This window comes from Salmo salar, chromosome ssa09 (assembly GCF_905237065.1).
Source record: "Salmo salar chromosome ssa09, Ssal_v3.1, whole genome shotgun sequence".
Classification (NCBI taxonomy): Eukaryota; Metazoa; Chordata; class Actinopteri; order Salmoniformes; family Salmonidae; genus Salmo; species Salmo salar.
Genome location: NC_059450.1, coordinates 114,003,363 through 114,021,870, shown reverse-complemented (window position 1 = coordinate 114,021,870; position 18,508 = coordinate 114,003,363). Strand labels below are relative to the sequence as shown.

The window sequence follows — 18,508 nt, the reverse complement described above, 5'->3', positions numbered from 1 at the left end:
TACCCAGGGGTGGTCAACCATTCGAGATGCACTGGGCCAGGAGTTTTTCCTCAACCCATGACTGGGATGGGAAAACTCTGGGCTCTAGTAACAGCCTATATCTTACAATTGCAGATAAGAATTGGCTATTTATTTAGCTCAAATCTGGTGCACCGTTTGTTGTACATGGTCCATATCAAATAAACTACCTAGGGCCCCGTGTTTCCTGGTCAGATGAGGTCAGAAAAAACTCCCCGCCCTACAAATTAACTATAAGGGTCTGAAACACATGGCTCTGAAGCCACATGCGGCTCTAACTACCCCCCTTTGAAACTCTGACCCTACAAATGAACTTTATCACTGGCTCAGTTGTTGGGGGCCTTACAGGCAGACACTCCGGGCTCGCTGTCCATGACGAGGCGGCTGAAGGCAGCGGCCCCCAGCTCGGAGAGGGTGCGTCGGGCCATGGGCAACGCTGGTTTGGGGATGTCATAGCCGTTCTCCTCCTCTACCTCCTCGGGAAGCTCCCGGACCGGGCAGGCGATCTCCCAGATAGGGCCATTGGTACTGGCCAGGGGGGGCACATCAGAGCAATCTGGAGAAGGGAGGGATTCACAGTCAGGTCAGAAGGGTGAAATGAAACAATGGCATTTTAATCTCCTCAAATAGAATGGAATTTAATAGAATGGAGTGGGATAGAATAGAGGGGGCTAGAACGGTGGGGTAAAATGAGAATAGAGCTGAAGTGCTGAACTAGCAAAGATGGGGTATACTACATGTGTGTTTATAATAAGCAGAAGCAGATGGTGTTTAGAACCGAGTGGCCATAAAGTACTAGTCAAAAGTAATTCACTATGCAGTGAATAGGGTGCCATTTGGCACACAGCCATAGTGTTGTGATAGGGCAGTACCCGAGTCTCTGGCCAGGTGAAGCAGGGAGGCTGTGAGGGCCTGGGCCTGGACGTTATACATGGCTTCATACATTTGAGGTCTTTCATCCAGGTCCTTCAGCATGGGCCTATCAAACACAGGAAGGGGAAGGAGGCTAAGAGGACATGTCATCATATGGCCAGATTTTTTCTATATATTGTTTTACTTGTGTTTTTCGCTATTGACGTGCAATCAATTGTCCGAATAAGAAAATACATTACTGATGTACACAGTACACCTACAATATCATCAATGTAATCAACGAAATTACAGTGAAACTTTTCAATTAAGCGTTTCTCAATGAGTGGGTCTTAATGGCAGAGGGTGCTTACCATGAGTTAAGAGAGCTGGGCTGGGGGGGGTTGGGGGCTGGGATCTCTGTCACCACAAGGGGGGCTGCCATGGGGGCCAGGACGGGCCGAGAGGTGGGGATCATGTAGTCGGACTCCTCGTCACTCTCGTAGGTCTCCTCCCCAGCCACAGGCTTCAGATCTGGATGGGGTCTGACAATGCAGGGAGTGAGAGGGTTACACGTAATATAAACAGATTGGGATTTTGGGACCTGATCAGGGAAAACTCTAGGTTCTGAGTATAGGCTATACCTATAACTCAGGTAAAGTCACTCAGTCAGGAAAAACTCCTGGCCTTATACATCATATAAAAGATTCACACAGCAGGGAGAGGTGTGTGCGTACTGCACCTTGTTGCCAGAGCATAGATGGCATTGGCCGAGACTGAAGGCTTCACTTTGGGGTTGTCATACTCGTGACTGCCAGACGCCGTGCCTCCAAAACTCTGGGGAGGAACAGAGAAGACACCGCTAAAGTCCTATCTCTGTAAATACTCATTTGTGATCTCACGGTCCCGTGTGGCTCAGTTGGTAGAGCATGGTGTTTGCAACGCCAGGGTTGTGGGTTCGATTCCCACGGGGGACCAGTACGGAGAAAAAAAAATGTATGAAATGTGTGAAATGTATGCATTCACTACTGTAAGTCGCTCTGGATAAGAGCGTCTGCTAAATGACTAAAATGTAAATGTAAAAAAATGATCCTCACACAGTCACATGCAACTGTACACACTCTTGGTATAGATGAAATCCATGTCTGTGAAACCACATTTAACAGAAGCTAGTATTAGACCTGGGCTCCCTTCACCAGCTGATGGTCCAAACTGAGCGAGCTGTTGTTCCGCTGTCCGTCTGTGCATCCGTCTAGGGCTGACGGTAGGGCCAGGGGGAGGGAGTGTCTGTTGGAGAGCTCCCGGACTCCCCGCCTGTCTCCCACACCGGGTGGCTGTCCGGGGGCCTTGGGCACCGGCCTGGGGTTCCAGTCAGCCAGGTTGCGGTTGGGCGGGGCCGGGGGAAGCTTGGGCTCCCCCAGGGGGGTGCAGGGTAGTGGCCGTCTGCCGAGCCACCCGTCAGGCCCGGCAGAGAGAGGTCTGTCTGGTGGAGGAGGGGGCGGCAGGTTCCTCAGGGCTGGGGGAAGGGGGAGAGGCTTGTCCTTGTGGTGGGAGGACGCCTACAGGAAAGGAGAGCACAATTACAGACCATGAGGACAACCAATTTCATCTGTTTTCATAGGAAGCAGTAGCCTACTTCATAGGAGCATTTGTCAACTTATCACAGAAGCACATTAATTAACAGCTGTCATGCCAAAAACACTTTGTTAAAAAAAAAAAGGTTTTTGAGGATTTTGGTCTGTGCTATACAAAATATAAATGATTACTACTTATTTTAATTTCTATTCAACCTCCAACAGTGGCTAAATAGGCCCGTCTCTCACACACATTTCAACTTGCGACATTCCCATTTGTTCGACTGTGAATGCGCAGAGAGCTTGCCTTGGATGTGGTCCCTGGGCTGGATGCTCCTGGGGGGTTGGGCGGTCGGTGCTGCAGGAGGTCAAGGCGGGGGGGCACGGGGGCAGGGAGGACTGGGGCGCCAGGGACATGGGCGAAGGGGGCCGCTCCACCTGCAACGTCACACTACAGCTCAGGGAAAGTTCTGGAAACTTGTCACTGCACACTTACTCTTCAATACCAAAGAAAACAATTCCCATCACATCAAAGCTAATCTCACTCTCAAAGTATTCGTCTATTCAAGCTTACTCCACTGGCTGAGTTCTGACGTGTTACAAAGAGACAGCTGAAAGATTCTGTCTCACAAGAGGAGAAAAATAAAGGCCCTGCACATCAAATACCTGGAAGAAGCAAAGCTAACCCGGAACCTTAGAAGTCAAAGATGAAAGCGATGTGATCTTACACTCTGAAGGTGAAAGAAAGAGAGTTCCTCAGAAGAGTTCAGTTTAGAGCAGGGGTGCAGATCTATAGTCCACAAGGATTACAGTAGGCTATGTGCCAACATTCAGTAGGTAAACTTTGAGAAAAATTCTGTCCCAAATAATTACTTTCTAGCTGAACGTTCCACTATGTTGTGCCTTGCTGAACGTGGCCCAGGGAGAGGAAGAGTAATGTAAAGTTGTCCCTAGACACTTATCTTGGGTCAGTTTTCACATTTTCCCCACTAAAATGTTAAGATTGGGGGAGGGGAAGCTGATCCTAGACCTGTACCTAGGGGAAACTTCACCCAGGAGCTACAGTAAGGAGGAAGAGGGCTCCATATCAGATTTAGGCCCCAGCTAGACCACGCTCACCTTGGAACAGGCCAGCTTGCTCATCATGAGGTGGGGGTCTTCCAGCCGGTCGTCGTCGTCATCGTCGTAGCTGGGCGACGGGGCACCCTCCGCCCCGAAAATACCCCTGCAGCTCCCGTAGGAGCCCCCTATGGGGTCCTTGGGGTCAAAGGGGTCAACCACGATGGGCTCCGTGCCCTTGATCTCACACCGGCAGAACGGGCAGCCCTGACCCTCCGACTCCTGAAGGAGAAGAAAATAATCGAGAGAGGGATTAGGAACATTCATGTCTATATGAGAATGCACATGCATGCACCCACTGACCCACACACCCACCAACCTGCCCTACACCCCCCTTACCCAGCAGTGTGAAAGAGACTAGGGGTACAGTACCTGCCAGGCGGTGAGACAGGAGGTACACATGAGGTGACCGCAGGGCTCGATCTTCACGTCCTTGTCGTTCTCCGCACAGATCTTACACAGCTGGAAGGTGGAGCCCATCTCACAGTACAGCTCATATTGCTCCTGAGGACATACACACAGAGATACACACAGAGATACATAGTCAGCCATGGGATTTCAGCAGACCTTCCAGAGCATAGGATAACATGTATAGTAAACACAAATAGAGCAGATTAAAAGCACCCTTAGTTTTGTTTGGTTCTTATATTGCAACTAAAAAGGAGCCAGGGTCATGTTCAGTAGGGCACACCATAGCAAAAACATTTAAAAACAGAAAATACATTAGATATTCCTACTGGACAAGTTTAAATAGTACAATTTTTCACTCAGTTTCAAAACGTTTTCTCTACAGAGCAGGACCCGAGATTCAGGAAGTGCAGTATGTAAGGTTATGAATGTAAGAGAGAGCGAGAGAGAGACCCACCTGTGTGACTTTGATATGGTCTTGTGGCGAGGGCTCACACAGTCCTGTGAGGTCTGGGTTCTGGGCGCGCCCATCAGGGAACAGGTAGCTGGGCAGAGGAGATGGTCACTCACAAGGGTAAACCAACACGCATACAGTACCAGTCAAAAGTTTGGACACCTACTCATTCAAGGGTTTTTCTTCATTTTTACTATTTTCTACATTGTAGAATAATAGTGACGACATCAAAACTATGAAATAACACTGTAGTAACCAACAACAAAAAAAAGGGTTAAACAAATATTTTAGATTCTTCAAAGTAGCCACACTTTGCCTTGATGACAGGCACACCTCTTGGCATTCCCTCAGAGGTAGGTGTGTCCAAACTTTAGACTGGTACTGTAGGTTGTCTCAAATGACACCCTATTCCCGATATAAATTACACTACTATTGACTAAAGCCACACAGGACTGCCACAAGGGTTTAAAAACACAGCACCATATGGGGAATAAGGTGTAATTTGAGTCGCAGCTGTATGTTTCTGACTACGTCTTTCGGGTAACCTTGAGGCCTAAGCGATACTTTACAGAGTGGCTTTATAGAACACATGTGTGAGGCTCTTTGCAAAGCAAATCACATGTCGCCTACAACCTTTCACAGACTAATTCAGCATTTGATTACAGGCTGGAAGATTCTTACCACAGCGTTTATAATACAAAACAGAAGTTTGAACACTGGGCATACTCTAGGACAGTGGTTCCCAACTCCGGTCTTCGAGTACTGCCAACAGTACCCATTTTTGTTTAAACCCCCGGACAAACACACCTCATTCAACTTGTCAAGGAGTTGATTATTAGTTGACAAGTAGAATCAGGGGTGCTTGTTCGGGGCCACAACAGAAAGGTGTACTGTTGGGGGCACTCGAGGACCAGAGTTTGGAACCAATGCTGTAGGAGACGCCATTATAGCCACTATCTGCCCAAACCACTGACTGCACATTGCAAATCAAACTCTCCTGCTGCTTATGAAAACAGAAGGGGACACATGGAGTCGTGGCCGATGCAACATGAGACATGTTGGTTTGAGTTCAGTGGCACAAGGACTTTGAGATGTAAAATGATCCACATTGTTTATAGAAAGATCAGTTCTTGAGTTGAGACTGGAGAGAGAGCGAGAAATAGACAGACGAGAGAGAAACGGACAGGCGAGAGACAGATACAGTTAGAGAGACAGAGAGAGAGACCGAGACAGAAAGGCAGACACACAGAGAAAGGGAGAGAGAGAGGTTGGTGAACTCACAATCCTTCCCGGAAGCCGTCGATGAGGGCTTGGAAGAGGGGCTTGTTGTGGGGGATGGTCTGCAGGATGTTCCCATCTGCAGTGACGTAGCCGATGGCCCACTGGCCCAGCCGCGTGCAGCTCAGCCTGAAGATGTAGCTGTGGAACACACACACACACAAATGAAAATAGGGAAAACACCCTAAAAAAAATGCCCAATCAAACTCCAGGTGAGCTTCTCTGTCCTGAGTTCAATACTAAAGGATATATTTCCATTAACAAGCCTTTTATAAAGCAATTGCAGGCATTACAAACTTTTGTAAACAAACAATATACTGTACATGCTTCTAAATTGTATTGCTTATAGTGTAAGTGTGAGTGTGCACACTATAATCAATACAATTTAGAAGCGTGTACAGCATACGCACGCACACACAGGCACGGCTTACAATGTAGTACACGCTCACAACGCTTGGAAATGTTTACACGTCACAGAATCCTCAAGCGTTATTAGTATGAATACTCTATCCACAAATAGCTAACGCTTATTCATTCAAATCATTTTAAAAGGAGTCACCAATTTTGTCATCTAGGAATAAGAGGTGAACGAAGGCTCAATACTTGCCGCGTTGTGTCACACACTTGCCCTCTGTTGGAGCGAGTACTGACATCCGCCCAGTCTCTACAATAGACCTATTGATGCTAGGTACCATGCTGTTCCATGTGCCACAGGGGGGGCACGTGAGACTAGGGGCGAGGGTGGACTGGCGCCTTCTGGTGTCATTGTGCAAGTGTGCATTCGACAGCCAAGCTGGCGGTGCTCGCCAGTGTGTGTTAGGTCGAGTTTGTTAGTGTGTGTGTGTGTGTGTAAGCTCATGACAGGCAGACTGTAAGAAAGCAGTGCGCTTTAACAGTAGTCTAAGTAGCTGTTTTTGAAGTGTGAGAGGACGTGACAGCAAGGGCAAGACTCAAGTCAGTGACCATCACATATGTTGTAGGGAGAAAAATAAAGGTGAATATGTAAAGTCATGGTTATAATGAGATTGAAGTTACTATGAAAATGTATAATTAAGCAATAAGGCACGAGGGGATGTGGTAAATGGCCAATATACCACGGATACGGGCTGTTCTTATGCACGACGCAACGCGGAGCCCTTAGCTGTGGTATATTGGCCATTTACCACATCCCCTCGTGCCTTATTGCTTAATTATACATTTTCATTGAAGTTACTATCTCATTATAACCATGACTTTACATATTCACCTTTATTTTTCTCCCTACAACATATGTGATGGTCACTGACTTGAGTCTTGCCCGTGCTGTCACGTCCTCTCACACTTCAAAAACAGCTACTTGTGGTATATTGGCAATATACCACAACCCCCCCCGAGGCGCCTTTACTGCTATTATAAACTCGTCACCAACATAATTAGAGAAGTAAAAATAAATGTTTTGTCATACTCGTGGTGTACGGTCTGATATACCACAGATGTCAGTCAAACCTGCATTCAGGGCTTGAACCACCCAGTTTATAATAAAACATCATCATCCTCTCTCATTGTGTTTGTGCTTTGACAATAGAGGAGAAAGTGTATCTGGCTGAGGTGTGTGCGCACACACGCGTCAGCGTACAGACGGTGTGTCTGTTGTGTGTGTATGTAGACTCTCTCACTGACCTGCCAGGCTTGTGGATGAACTTCTGCAGCCGGGCCTTGACCTCATCGTAGGTGAGGAAGGCCATGTAGCCCGGGTGAGTCACCGCTAGGCTGTTCCAGTTCCTCAGCAGAGACGACCAAGGCTGTATATACACCCACACAGCACAGAGCAGAGGGTGAGTCACGTCGTCTCACAGTGGTACAACACAGTGGTACAACACAGTGGTACAACACAGTGGTACAACACAGTGGTACAACACAGTGGTACAACGTGGCGAGTAATGCAATTAATCATGACCGACTCTTAAAGCTCCCTTTAGTTTCTCCAGAGGTGCAACCCTATCTTCATATCAGATCTGCCCCCGGGGAATGGTAATGTGGTAACGATAGTGAGAAGCTACGAAGGTACTGTACTAAGAGTCAAACCCCCTGCGCCTGTTTGACTCAAATTAGAGTGTTCAGAGTACCCTGACACACCATCAGGAACTATTTTCAGCGTCTGGTCTTAAAATGTATGCTTGGTGACAACAGAAAAAGAGGAAATAGAGTTAGGCCAGTGTTCGTGCAAGTTCTAGTGCTAGCAAATGGTAGCTAATTTGGGGCGTCAGCGTAGCCTAGTGGTTAGAGCGTTGGACTAGTAACCGAAAGGTTGAATGATCAAATCCCTGAGCTGACAAGGTACAAAAACTGCCATTCTGCCCCTGAACAAGGCAGTTAACCCACTGTTCCTAGGCTGTCATTGAAAATAAGAATTTGTTCTTAACTGAGTTAAATAAAGGTAAAAAAAATACATGTTTTTCATTAAATAAAATGGAAGCTAATTTCAAATTGATTTAGCAATTAGACTAGCATACGTAGCGGTACGATGTGGGATCCACACCAGTGAGTTTGTGCGGTCTCTTGACACGTCAAAAACTGTCAAAGAAAGCGTGAAGTGAACTCGTGCTGATGGTTTAGTGGCAAAATGAAGTGGAAACAAAGTGACCAAAGACCTAGCCCTGTCCAATACAGTTAACCAATTGGTTATGCATGACCCAACAGACCGCAAAAAAATGCCATCCTGTCACTTTCTCTTCTAAAAGACGCATTCTCAGATGTCATTATTAACTGTAAAATGTGAAAGTATTTAAATTGAGACACTTTTCTTAGCCTACGCCCAATTTACACAACCCTAGGACGCGGCCCTTGAGTCGGCTAGGCTACATCAGTCAGCTTTTACTTCAGACCACAATACGAACAGAAAGAAAGCTACCTCACACCTATTGTAAAACGCGTTTCTCTTTACCTGCTGACTGTCATGCATGCAGCATCACCGATGAGAGCCGCTAGCAAACCTGTTAACGCACTACACCTAACCGTCAGATTGCACAGGAACCATAGTCATAGATAAGAAATACCAGGCAGACAGCAGTCATAATTATACATTTACTACTACAGGCAAAGGAAGCTAGCAACTAGCAAATGGATACGTCACAAAATGGCACCCCATTCCATATAGTGCACTACTTTTAACCAGACCACCCTACGTCTTGTGTTACCAACTGGAAATAATGCTTCCATCCAATTCTGCCCTACTGCAGTTTATCCACTATGGCTCTATCATACAGGTTCATTCACATGCTGATGAGAAGCATGACCTTGATGTGCAGGGGGCTTCAAAAGAACACGAGCGCTCTCGGCAAACACCCCGCGGCTATTTCGAGGGCGCGTCCAAAACCCAAATAAAGAGCATGTATTCAGCTGTTCAACACGACTCGCAGACAGCCAGCCACCTAGGTTACACTGTATCCAAGCCACTCACTATCACACAAGCCAGGGAACTAGCTAGGGCCTAAAGAAAATACAAAATAAAATGTTTAAAAAAAAAAAAAGACTGAAGAACACTTCCCCTCAGGAAACAAATACTAGTCGTCCCTTAGAAACAACAAAAGAAACAGATGACTAAAAAGGGAAAATGTATATAAACCTTCGCTTTTAGGTATTGAAATTGGCATGTAAGTGGCGTGCGTCATATTCATTAGGCCCCAAACGGAAGAAAATGGATTGAAACAAGGGACAACTACTTGCGCCTGTCCAATTGGGACAATTACTTACGGGGGACATTGGTTGTTGGTCTTTTAGCATTTAGGCCACTGCACAAAGGTACAGCAGCACTAAACATGACGTGTGTGAAGAAGAGCAGCAGGGGGTTTCCTGGACACACATTCATCTCCAGTGAAAGTACATTAGTCCAAGACTAGGCTTAATCTGTGTCCGCGAAACAGCCACTAGAACTTGTTCCAATGCAACTAGATTAGCGATGTGTCACTAGTGGATCAAAATTGCAAAGATGTCAATAACGCAGTCATATTTCCTAAGGACTAGTCAGATCCCAAGGTCCTTTGTGACAGGATGGGTATGTTTTAGTACAGTTTGTTCCTCACAGCTGACTAGCAGTGAAAGAATGGCCCAGTAAGCTCTCTTTGTTCTCTGTACGGTGGCCACTTAAAAACTTGATAGAATTATCCCCAAAAAAGCCACTCCTCTCCTAGGCACTTAACTATTTCATCCAGTCCCGACTCCCTGTAAAGCAGCGATTCTCAACTGGCAGGTCCAAGGTTTTGAATGGGTCGTGAGTGGTTTCACTTTTATTTATTTTTTATTATACAGCAGTCTGAATTTAAATGACTAAAACCAGGTATAAAAATGTGTAGAAATAATGACCCTATTTTTTTTTAATAATTTAACCTCTGAACTACTTCACTCATAGTATTTTCAATATAGAGTTATTTATTTAGCAGATTTGGTTGATTTTGGAGTCTCAAACCAAAATTGAATTATTGACAATAAAAAAAAGGTGGGACTGTTGTTCCCTTGCCATATAATTAGCACATTTACTGTCAATATAGAATTAAACAGTTTCCCAGACCGCATTTTGACAAAAATAAATTAAATCACGATGTGAATATTGGATCGCGACTAAGACAACCTGGTTCAATTTGGGTCCTGAAGCAAAACCAGCTGAGATCCACTGCTGTAAAGTGGGTTCTTTAAGAGTTGGAGCCTGCATTATGCCAACAAGGGCCAGGAAGAGGCCTCTATTCAGCCTGGAGACATGCAACGCAGCCACTCAACTCAAAACACTGGCCCTCTCTCTCAGCAGGCAGGGATGCAGGCAACTGCCACCTGATACCTCATAGCAGAGAAACACACATGGCCACAAGTATTGCTTTGCCAAACTCATGTGTAGTTAGAAAGTGCGGCTATGGTAAGAGACTATTGGCGACAGTAATGGCCATTGTTTGGTCCATTACCCTCAGCTTTTAAACCGTAGATAGGAGTTAGTGATGGTACAACGGTGTGTGCTGGAACTATGGAGGACTATTCCATGGGAGCTACAGTAATATGTAACAAGATTGCTACACTCGCATTAACATCTGCTAACCATGTGTATGTGACCAATAAAATTTGATATACACAACACAAATACATTGTCAGACTCTTTTCTCAACTCCTCTCTCAAGAGAAATTGTGTACATTGGCGCAGTGGAGTGTAGTACAAGGGGGGCTGTGTGTGAGTGTGTGTGTTTGAGTGTGTGTGTGCGCGCATCTAGGGATACGAGTGTGTATATCCATGCACTTGTGCTCGTGTTTTTGTGTGTCCATGCACATGTACTGTATGTGTGTGTTTGCACGTGCGTGCGTGTGTGTATAGGCCCAACCTGGAAGAGCCTGGTGAAGATGTCAAACTCGAAGACGGAGATGTAGTCGTTGCAGGCGAGGTCGATGGTGGACTTGAGGGCCATGGCTTCCAAGCCCGAGCTGATGGGGTGGAACTCGTGCAGTGCCTGCCGGAACACCTTCCAAGGCACTATCGTCCTTAAAACACATCATCGGGACAACATGTTTACTATACTATACCCATTGAGTTGAACAAGCAACGTTGCTGCATTGTATTAAACCTTCCCTGTTATTGCACTTACGGTGTCCGATCCCACTGATTCTACCCTGAATATGGACGTTCCAAACATGTTATTCGCTAGAGTGCAACAATAGTGTTTAGAGCAGGGGTCAGCTGCGACATTAAGCCATGGGCCGATTTTGTAATTTTTTCTGAAGACATTTTTGGTCAGGCCATATGAAATCTTGTGGGCTAAATTTGGCCAGCTGCTTTTCCTGGTTCTGAGTGTTTATGGTGACTGACAAAAAGAGTTTGTTTTTTGTTTTTTTCCTAAACCAAAGAGACTTATTAACTACTTTCTATCTGTTTACCTAGGCTACCTCACGTAGCTTGAAACATCAAAGCAATTTCTTACTTCCAGTTTCCATCATGTGGTGCATAAATATATCCAATCTTACCACTTAAATGTTAAATACTTTCACTATGACTGGCTAGCGAGCTGTAAATGTCAACTTTTTGTAGAGAGCAGAGGTGGACTGACTTGTCCCCAAATGATCTTCTCCAGAACTCGGCGGCGTCAGCCTTGGTGATTCTGAAGTTATCCCCCTGGAACAGGCCGTTGGGGAAGATGGCTTTGAGCTCAGCCAGCATGTGACTGAAGATCAGCGACAACTTGGTCAGGTTCCGTCTACAGAAGAGGAACAGAGAGAGAGAGAGAGTATTATCCAACTTGACGTTGGATGGTTCCTCACCCTGAAAGTAGTCTTATGGGCCAAGACAAACTAAAGAAAGCACGTGATAGCACAGTGAGGGATTGTGCGAGGCTCTTGGGGGGGGTGGGGGCTGGGAAAATTGACATGCACAAGAGAGCGTGAGACTGTGGCGGCAGCGTCTCACCCTCTCTCCAATGCCAGCACAGAGGAAGGGTGGGGAAGGGAGTGTACGGAGATAGAGGAGAGGACAGAGCCTTATGATGAGCTCGAAAAAGACAGAGTGAGGATACAGACACCCTGCCAAATTGTGTGAGTGAGTGTGTGTGTGTGTGCGCGCGCGCGCCTGTGTGGGCATTTTTTGACACTCAACTGCCAAAACGAGAAGAAAAAGAAATGTAGCCTCTTTCTTTGCGAATGGCTTTCCAGCTAAGCCTTTGAGTGAGGCGAGGCCTTCTGCAGCAGTAGAAGCCCATCTTCCCTGCGCCGTTTCCCCTCGTCACCTTGACACAACCCATGCAAAACTAAGTCCATCTTCCAATTCAATTCTCTAATCCCTCCTTCACACTTTCCAGTTTAAATTTCAAATTCAACCAATGGGCTTAATTTAAATCACAACAATTTATTTCCCACTGGAAAAGTATGCCAATTATGAGTGCCCACATTTCGAGAAGGGGCCGTCCTGTTGGTGAGGTTGACATTACTGACCCTAGCTAACCGAGTGGGCAGTGATGGCAAACAGAAATCGTACATTGGATTCACCTTCACACACACAAACAGTTTGTGTGAGGGTAGTCTTGCGATGCCATACCGCTAAAATCATTCCACTGTCACGCCTCCCTTCGAGGTCTTGCAAAAATTATCTGAATGGTCTGCTGGCTCCCAGCGGCAAGATTATGATTGGTTGCTACATTTCAAGACCCCTCCCTCCACATGCTGTTGGTGCTCCATGTTATTTTGTTCGCCGTTTTCAGACCAGGAAGGACACATTTTGCAGAGTTGCTCCGTATGCTAGTTTGCACAATTGGAGTTCCGCCCAAGCAAGGCATTTGATTGGTTTGATGTGTTGCGTCACTAACTTACACCGAGTGTCCACCTCATTTAAAAAATTTTCTGCCATGAACTTCCCCTGGCTTCCAGTTTTAAGAAAGCCTGGTTCTTGACAAGGCTAGTGTGAGAGCATTGCTCTGTAGGTGGCAAAGTGCCCTCGGTGAAGCACAACTGTGTCCCGTCACTGGCATAGGGTATGCCTTGTGTGTGTGAGAGAGACTAGTGTGTATGTGTCTAGTCACCATTAAAGGTCACATTCTACAAAACAACGAGTTAAACTGCCAATCCCGAGAGTGATGTTGTAGGTTATGAGTTTACAGTGCGCCTGCCAGCGTGCCTGTTGTACGTGTGTCCTCGTATCTCTGACTAGGGTAGAACTTGGTGCTACAACGCTTGCTCTGTATTTCTGTGCGCGGCTGGGCATGGCTCCAATGCTACAAGGCTCGGCCAAGAGAGGCAGGGAGCCCTAACCTTTAAAACAAATCTCCTGTATGTTGTTTGATACAGAGACTAGCCTAGTGGACAGTGGAGACGACACACTGCTTCCCTATTCCTATCCTATCAGAGGGCAAGGTGGCGCTATTAACACATTGTTTAGGCTTATCATATCCTCTCAGATCCCCACAAGCGCATATAGACTAGTCCTCTACTCCTCTGTCTGTATGCGTCATCTGCTTTAACTCAAAACCAGTGTTCACAGATACAACAATAGCACCGAACGAAAGTTAGTTAGAAAGTCCAAAAGACTACGCCAACAACTTAAAAAAATAAAAAACACACAACCCCATTCATTATTTAAGGACATTCCTTTTCGTCTGAAAAACCCAAGGACATCGTTAGCCAGAGCGAAGAGAAGAGAAAAGGGAGAGGAGAGAAAGAGAAAAGGGAGAGAAAGAGAAAAAGGAGAGGAGAAACAGAAAAGGAGAGACAGAAAAGGAGAGAGTGAGGAGAGAAAGAGAGAGAATGTTTGAGTAAATGCAACCTCAGTGCGTGGGCGGCTGGGTGTTTTGCTAACCCCGGCGAGGCATTTCTTTTTCTGCGTCCCAAATGGCACCCTATTCCCTATATATTGCACTACTTTTGACCAGCGCCAATGGGGCTCTGGCCAAAAGTAGTGCACTATATAGGGAATAGGGTGCTATTTGGGACAGATACATTTTCTTATTCTGCATGAGCTACAGTAGTTAACCCGCAGACACATATGCCCCCTCAATCCACCGCTGCCTCGACAACAGAGCATAGATCTCCGCTGTTACCGTGGCAATGGGCCAAGCTATCCCTGGATACGGCGCTCGTGGTGACCCCCTCCTCCTATAAGAGCCTGACCTTTGACCAGCAGCTGGCTGCTCCCTTCCCATTTCCTGTTTTCTGCGATAGAAGGCGAGAAAGTTAAAGCGGCGGTCCACTTGAAGCCAATTACTGGCGAACGGACGGTCTGGGGGACTAAATCACAGTGGCTGGTGGCACTACACATTAGGCCTACCTGACAAAATCGGGGAGAGGGGGATTGACATGTTGTAAGCCTGGTGGTAGGCCTAGTCTCAATGCAATACAATGTAGCAGTCGGGCTGTCTGTGTCTGTGAACTAGGACCCTCAGCACCCACCGTGCAGCAGCAACACAATCACACAATAGTCATAGACACTTCTACAGAGAAAAACATCGCAACCACACTGGGTTCCCCTTTCATCACAGTCATCACATTATACATTTAACTCTCCGGAACTGGCTGCTCACCGGATCTCTGTCAGGAAACAGCAGTGACAGCAGACTTACGCACACAAACAAGTGCGCTTGAGTGCACACACAGAGACACATACTTTGACTGACACATCCTGATGCACCAACGCAAAACATAGAGGCTCACTTTTTTTAATTAACTGTTTAATTCCTGTAATATCATCCACCCTGATAAAGACTGAAAGACACGAGTCGCCGCCTAACCCCTGAAAAAGTTCCACTGGAAAAGTGCTAACAGTGTTAGAGAAAGCAACCGATGCGTAATCTTACCATTTCCTGTCTAAATAGCCTTACATCGCCTATTTGCTGTGTCCCCAGGTCAAATAAGGAACTGTTTAAAGCCTAATGTTCCTCATAACCCAGTAGGAGAACTATACGGTCTATATTATTTTGAAACTGGCAGCAGTATGCCATAAATAAACGATGCAGTGTTGCCTCAGTGTGTGCATACGTGCGTGTGTGTGCGCGTGTGTGTGTGTGAGAGAGAGAGCGAGAGATCGGGCTAGGGGTGATGTGCAGGCCAGTGTAACTCAAGCTGAAACGGAGCCCAGGAAGCGTTAAGTGCATTTCCATTCACAGCGGCACTAACAGTTTGGCCTGCATGTGGCATGATGGGTAAAAGGCCCGTCAGTCGAGGGCATTTCACAAAGCCAAATTAAGTCAGACTCAGAGCAGACAACTGGCATGGTCCCTAATGGCCTAATGTGCAATAAAAAAATGTGTGTCCAAAATGGCACCCTGCTCACTGCATAGCGCACTTCTTTTGACCAGGGCCCATAGGGCTCTGGTCAAAAGCAGTGCACTAAATAGGGAATAGAGTGCCATTTCGGGTGCAACGCAACATGAATACATTTTAGACTGTTTGACAAAAGAAAAAATCTCGGCCGACCGTCAGCCTATCGACCAAACAATAAACCAGTCGACTAAACTGGGTCAGCCCTACCTGTATGGCAATACGTTGAGAAGTTAAATATAAAGGATATGCCAACTTCGCGAGGTGGAATTGAGGTACAGTAAGGGTAGCAGACTACAGGTGCAATGCTTAACCATCTGAAAGGGACCGAGACCAAAACCATTGCTGGCAGCTGTATTGTAAATTCACATGGAATACTAGGATTTTTTCTTATTGTTCTTATGGACAAACGTTAAAAAATAAATAATAATAATTTAGATGCTGTTTAAACATTAAGAAAAGTTTTCCATTTCTCACATCACGACCAACCACAAATTGTCTGTCTGATCTGACAGAACTCATCAAGAAATAGCCCAAAATCCTCAGACATAACAGTATAGGAGTTATATATTAGTAACTGCTGGTACATGAAGTGGCAAAGAATGTCAAATTCAGCAGCCTAAAACACAGGGGCGGCAGTTAACCTACTGGTTAGAGAGTTGGGCCAGTAACCGAAAGGTTGTAAGATCAAATCCCTGAGCTGACACGGTAAAAATCTGTCGTTCTGCCCCTGAACTAGGCAGTCAACCCACTGTTCCTAGACCGTCATTGTAAATAATAATTTGTTCTTAACTGACTTGCCTAGTTAAATAAAGGAGAAATAAGCAGACCCAGAGTGATGCTACAGTATGCAAGACGTTGGCTCTCTCACATTCTCTGCATGTGCCCTAAAAATGGACACATCCTTTGGAATGATATTGTTATCCGGCAGTGCATTTCCCTATTGCTGGAATTGATCCGTTTGCACAGACCTTTGCCAGCAGATAAGATGGGAGAGATAGTCAAAGCCAATAGCCTACTCCTGAGTGAGGAACTATTGTTTTACCAGCAGGCTGGTATAGAAAATGGGATAGTCATACTTTATCTTGGGTCAGGGCTTTGAGGGACAAATTTAGCAACTGGCACATGCCCTCTGCAAACAGAGGGATGTTGTGGTACTAATGCTGGCAGGGACATGAACTTGGCATGATACCACAGAGTTCCGGCAGCACAGACAGGAGGCAGAGGAGCCCCTTTTCATAGCAGCTACATACGACAACTGTTTTGTCAACATTCGCAAAGCTATCAAATAAAACCATTTGCAATAGTTTTGTCTGCTTATTTAGAGAAGAGACTGAATATGTCATAGTAAGGTGGCATTAGAAGCGATGGACACAACAAAAGGGGTTGTGTGAGCCACTATCAGGGACGTGCAGACTAGCTTGAGACTGCCAGGTGCAAGAAGATATGGGAGGCTTCCTCTGTCTGCAGAGAGAAAGGAGAGCACAGAGACAGTGAGTGTCTGCAGTAGTGAGGAAGATGAAGTAGGAGGCCCATGGCCAATCATGCAGATCCTTCTCCCAACATCACTGGGGTCCCACCATCTGCAATACCCTCGGCTGTAGCCAGCGGAGGCTGCAACAGGCAGCAGGAGGCTGTAAAGGGGCTGCATGAATGTAGATGGAGTCCTTCCTTTTAATGTTGATCTGAAAACATAAATCCAACAGGGCCAGGATCATGGGCATGTGGTGGGGTGAGAGGAAGAGAGAGCAGCCACGCTAAAAAGGAAAGTCGCACTCCTGTTCTGGTTTCCTGCCCCGTGGATATGAAAACGGGGTTTGGAGTTAAAGAACAGCCTTGTCTCACGCTTCGGACTGCAGATGGATTACCCCTTCCGCCCCAGGATGATTCTCCTGTTGCCCAAATGGCACCCCATTCCCTACATAGGCCCTGGTTAAAAGTAGTGCACTATATTGGGAATAGAGTTCCATTTGGGAACCAGCCCTCCTCTCCCCCCAGGATATATTAACTACCAGCAGTCAGGACGGAGTGCTGGTCAGGGGCTTAGCCAAGGAAGCCAGATCAAACGGCAAAGCTCAGGGAGGTCTGAACAATATCCGGATATAGGGGAGGTTGGAAGGGCCTATTTCTGCACACATTGATCAACTCCATACTCAGTCTGGACTTTGCGGTTATAAACAGGGTAGCGTTTGCTGTGCTCCTTCTCCCTGTTGCGCACCCTCCCCCTCTCTCTGAGCAGTATAGAAATGGCACTAGGTGGCCTGTGAGAAACAGGAAAAGGAAGCTCGCAGTCTACCGGGAAGAAACTGTGTGGCGCGCACAGTGCGTGACAGTGTCACTGTTAATCATTAGTTCCCTTCTAGCAGCTCACAGCCCGCAGCCAACACTTCACCCCCTCACACACAGCAGCGTCGCAGCTAGACTCCCATGTCAGGCCACCGCCGCACAAAAAGCACAACTCAAATTAGCAAAAGGCTTCAGTCTACCGTGGTTGTGGTAATCAACCAGCAATAGTCAGAACGCTGAATGCAAATATGACAAACTACGAGGGCTGTGTGTCAGTATGTCTGTGTGCAAGATGAGCAAAAAATATTTGTACTGCTCAAATCTAAATATGGAGGGCCGGACTTCAAAAAAATCTTCATAAATAGAAGAGCAAATTTTGCGGCGGTAATATTGTGGAGAAGTCAGCAGGGCATCTCAGCACCACATCCACCCAGTATCGCTCTCTGTACTGCAACGGTCTGAGAAGAAACAACCATGTGGGACGACCACGTGATCATCATATCATTCATAGCTAGCATCCGTCATTTTTCACTAAATGGTGCTCAATCTTTATCAACAACCAGAGGAAAGGGAATAGCTAACATTTTGTCGCTACAGGAAAATATTTAAGTCGAGGCTGAAGCTAACACTGTATCAAACTGTTCTAACCATCTCCATCCTATCTAGGAGGAAAGAGAGTGGTACGTAGGGCTCTACAGTGCGACCATTTTATTTGCATATGCTCCTAAATATTTAGCTGTGCGACCTGGAATGTTAATTTAGGAGCACTAGC

General features: G+C 46.3%; 1 protein-coding gene across 1 annotated transcript in view; it reads right to left on the bottom strand.

The window, feature by feature from the left end:
• Positions 1 to 18,508, bottom strand: part of LOC106612473 (Cbl proto-oncogene, E3 ubiquitin protein ligase) — a 34,245-nt gene that overhangs the window by 4,324 nt on the left and 11,413 nt on the right. Inside the window, 14 exon segments of the mRNA XM_014213633.2 lie at positions 365 to 574; positions 891 to 997; positions 1,242 to 1,412; positions 1,610 to 1,704; positions 2,049 to 2,426; positions 2,749 to 2,825; positions 2,828 to 2,879; positions 3,561 to 3,782; positions 3,933 to 4,064; positions 4,426 to 4,513; positions 5,704 to 5,841; positions 7,360 to 7,481; positions 11,040 to 11,196; positions 11,760 to 11,906. Coding sequence (XP_014069108.2) covers positions 365 to 574; positions 891 to 997; positions 1,242 to 1,412; positions 1,610 to 1,704; positions 2,049 to 2,426; positions 2,749 to 2,825; positions 2,828 to 2,879; positions 3,561 to 3,782; positions 3,933 to 4,064; positions 4,426 to 4,513; positions 5,704 to 5,841; positions 7,360 to 7,481; positions 11,040 to 11,196; positions 11,760 to 11,906 — 2,096 coding nt within the window.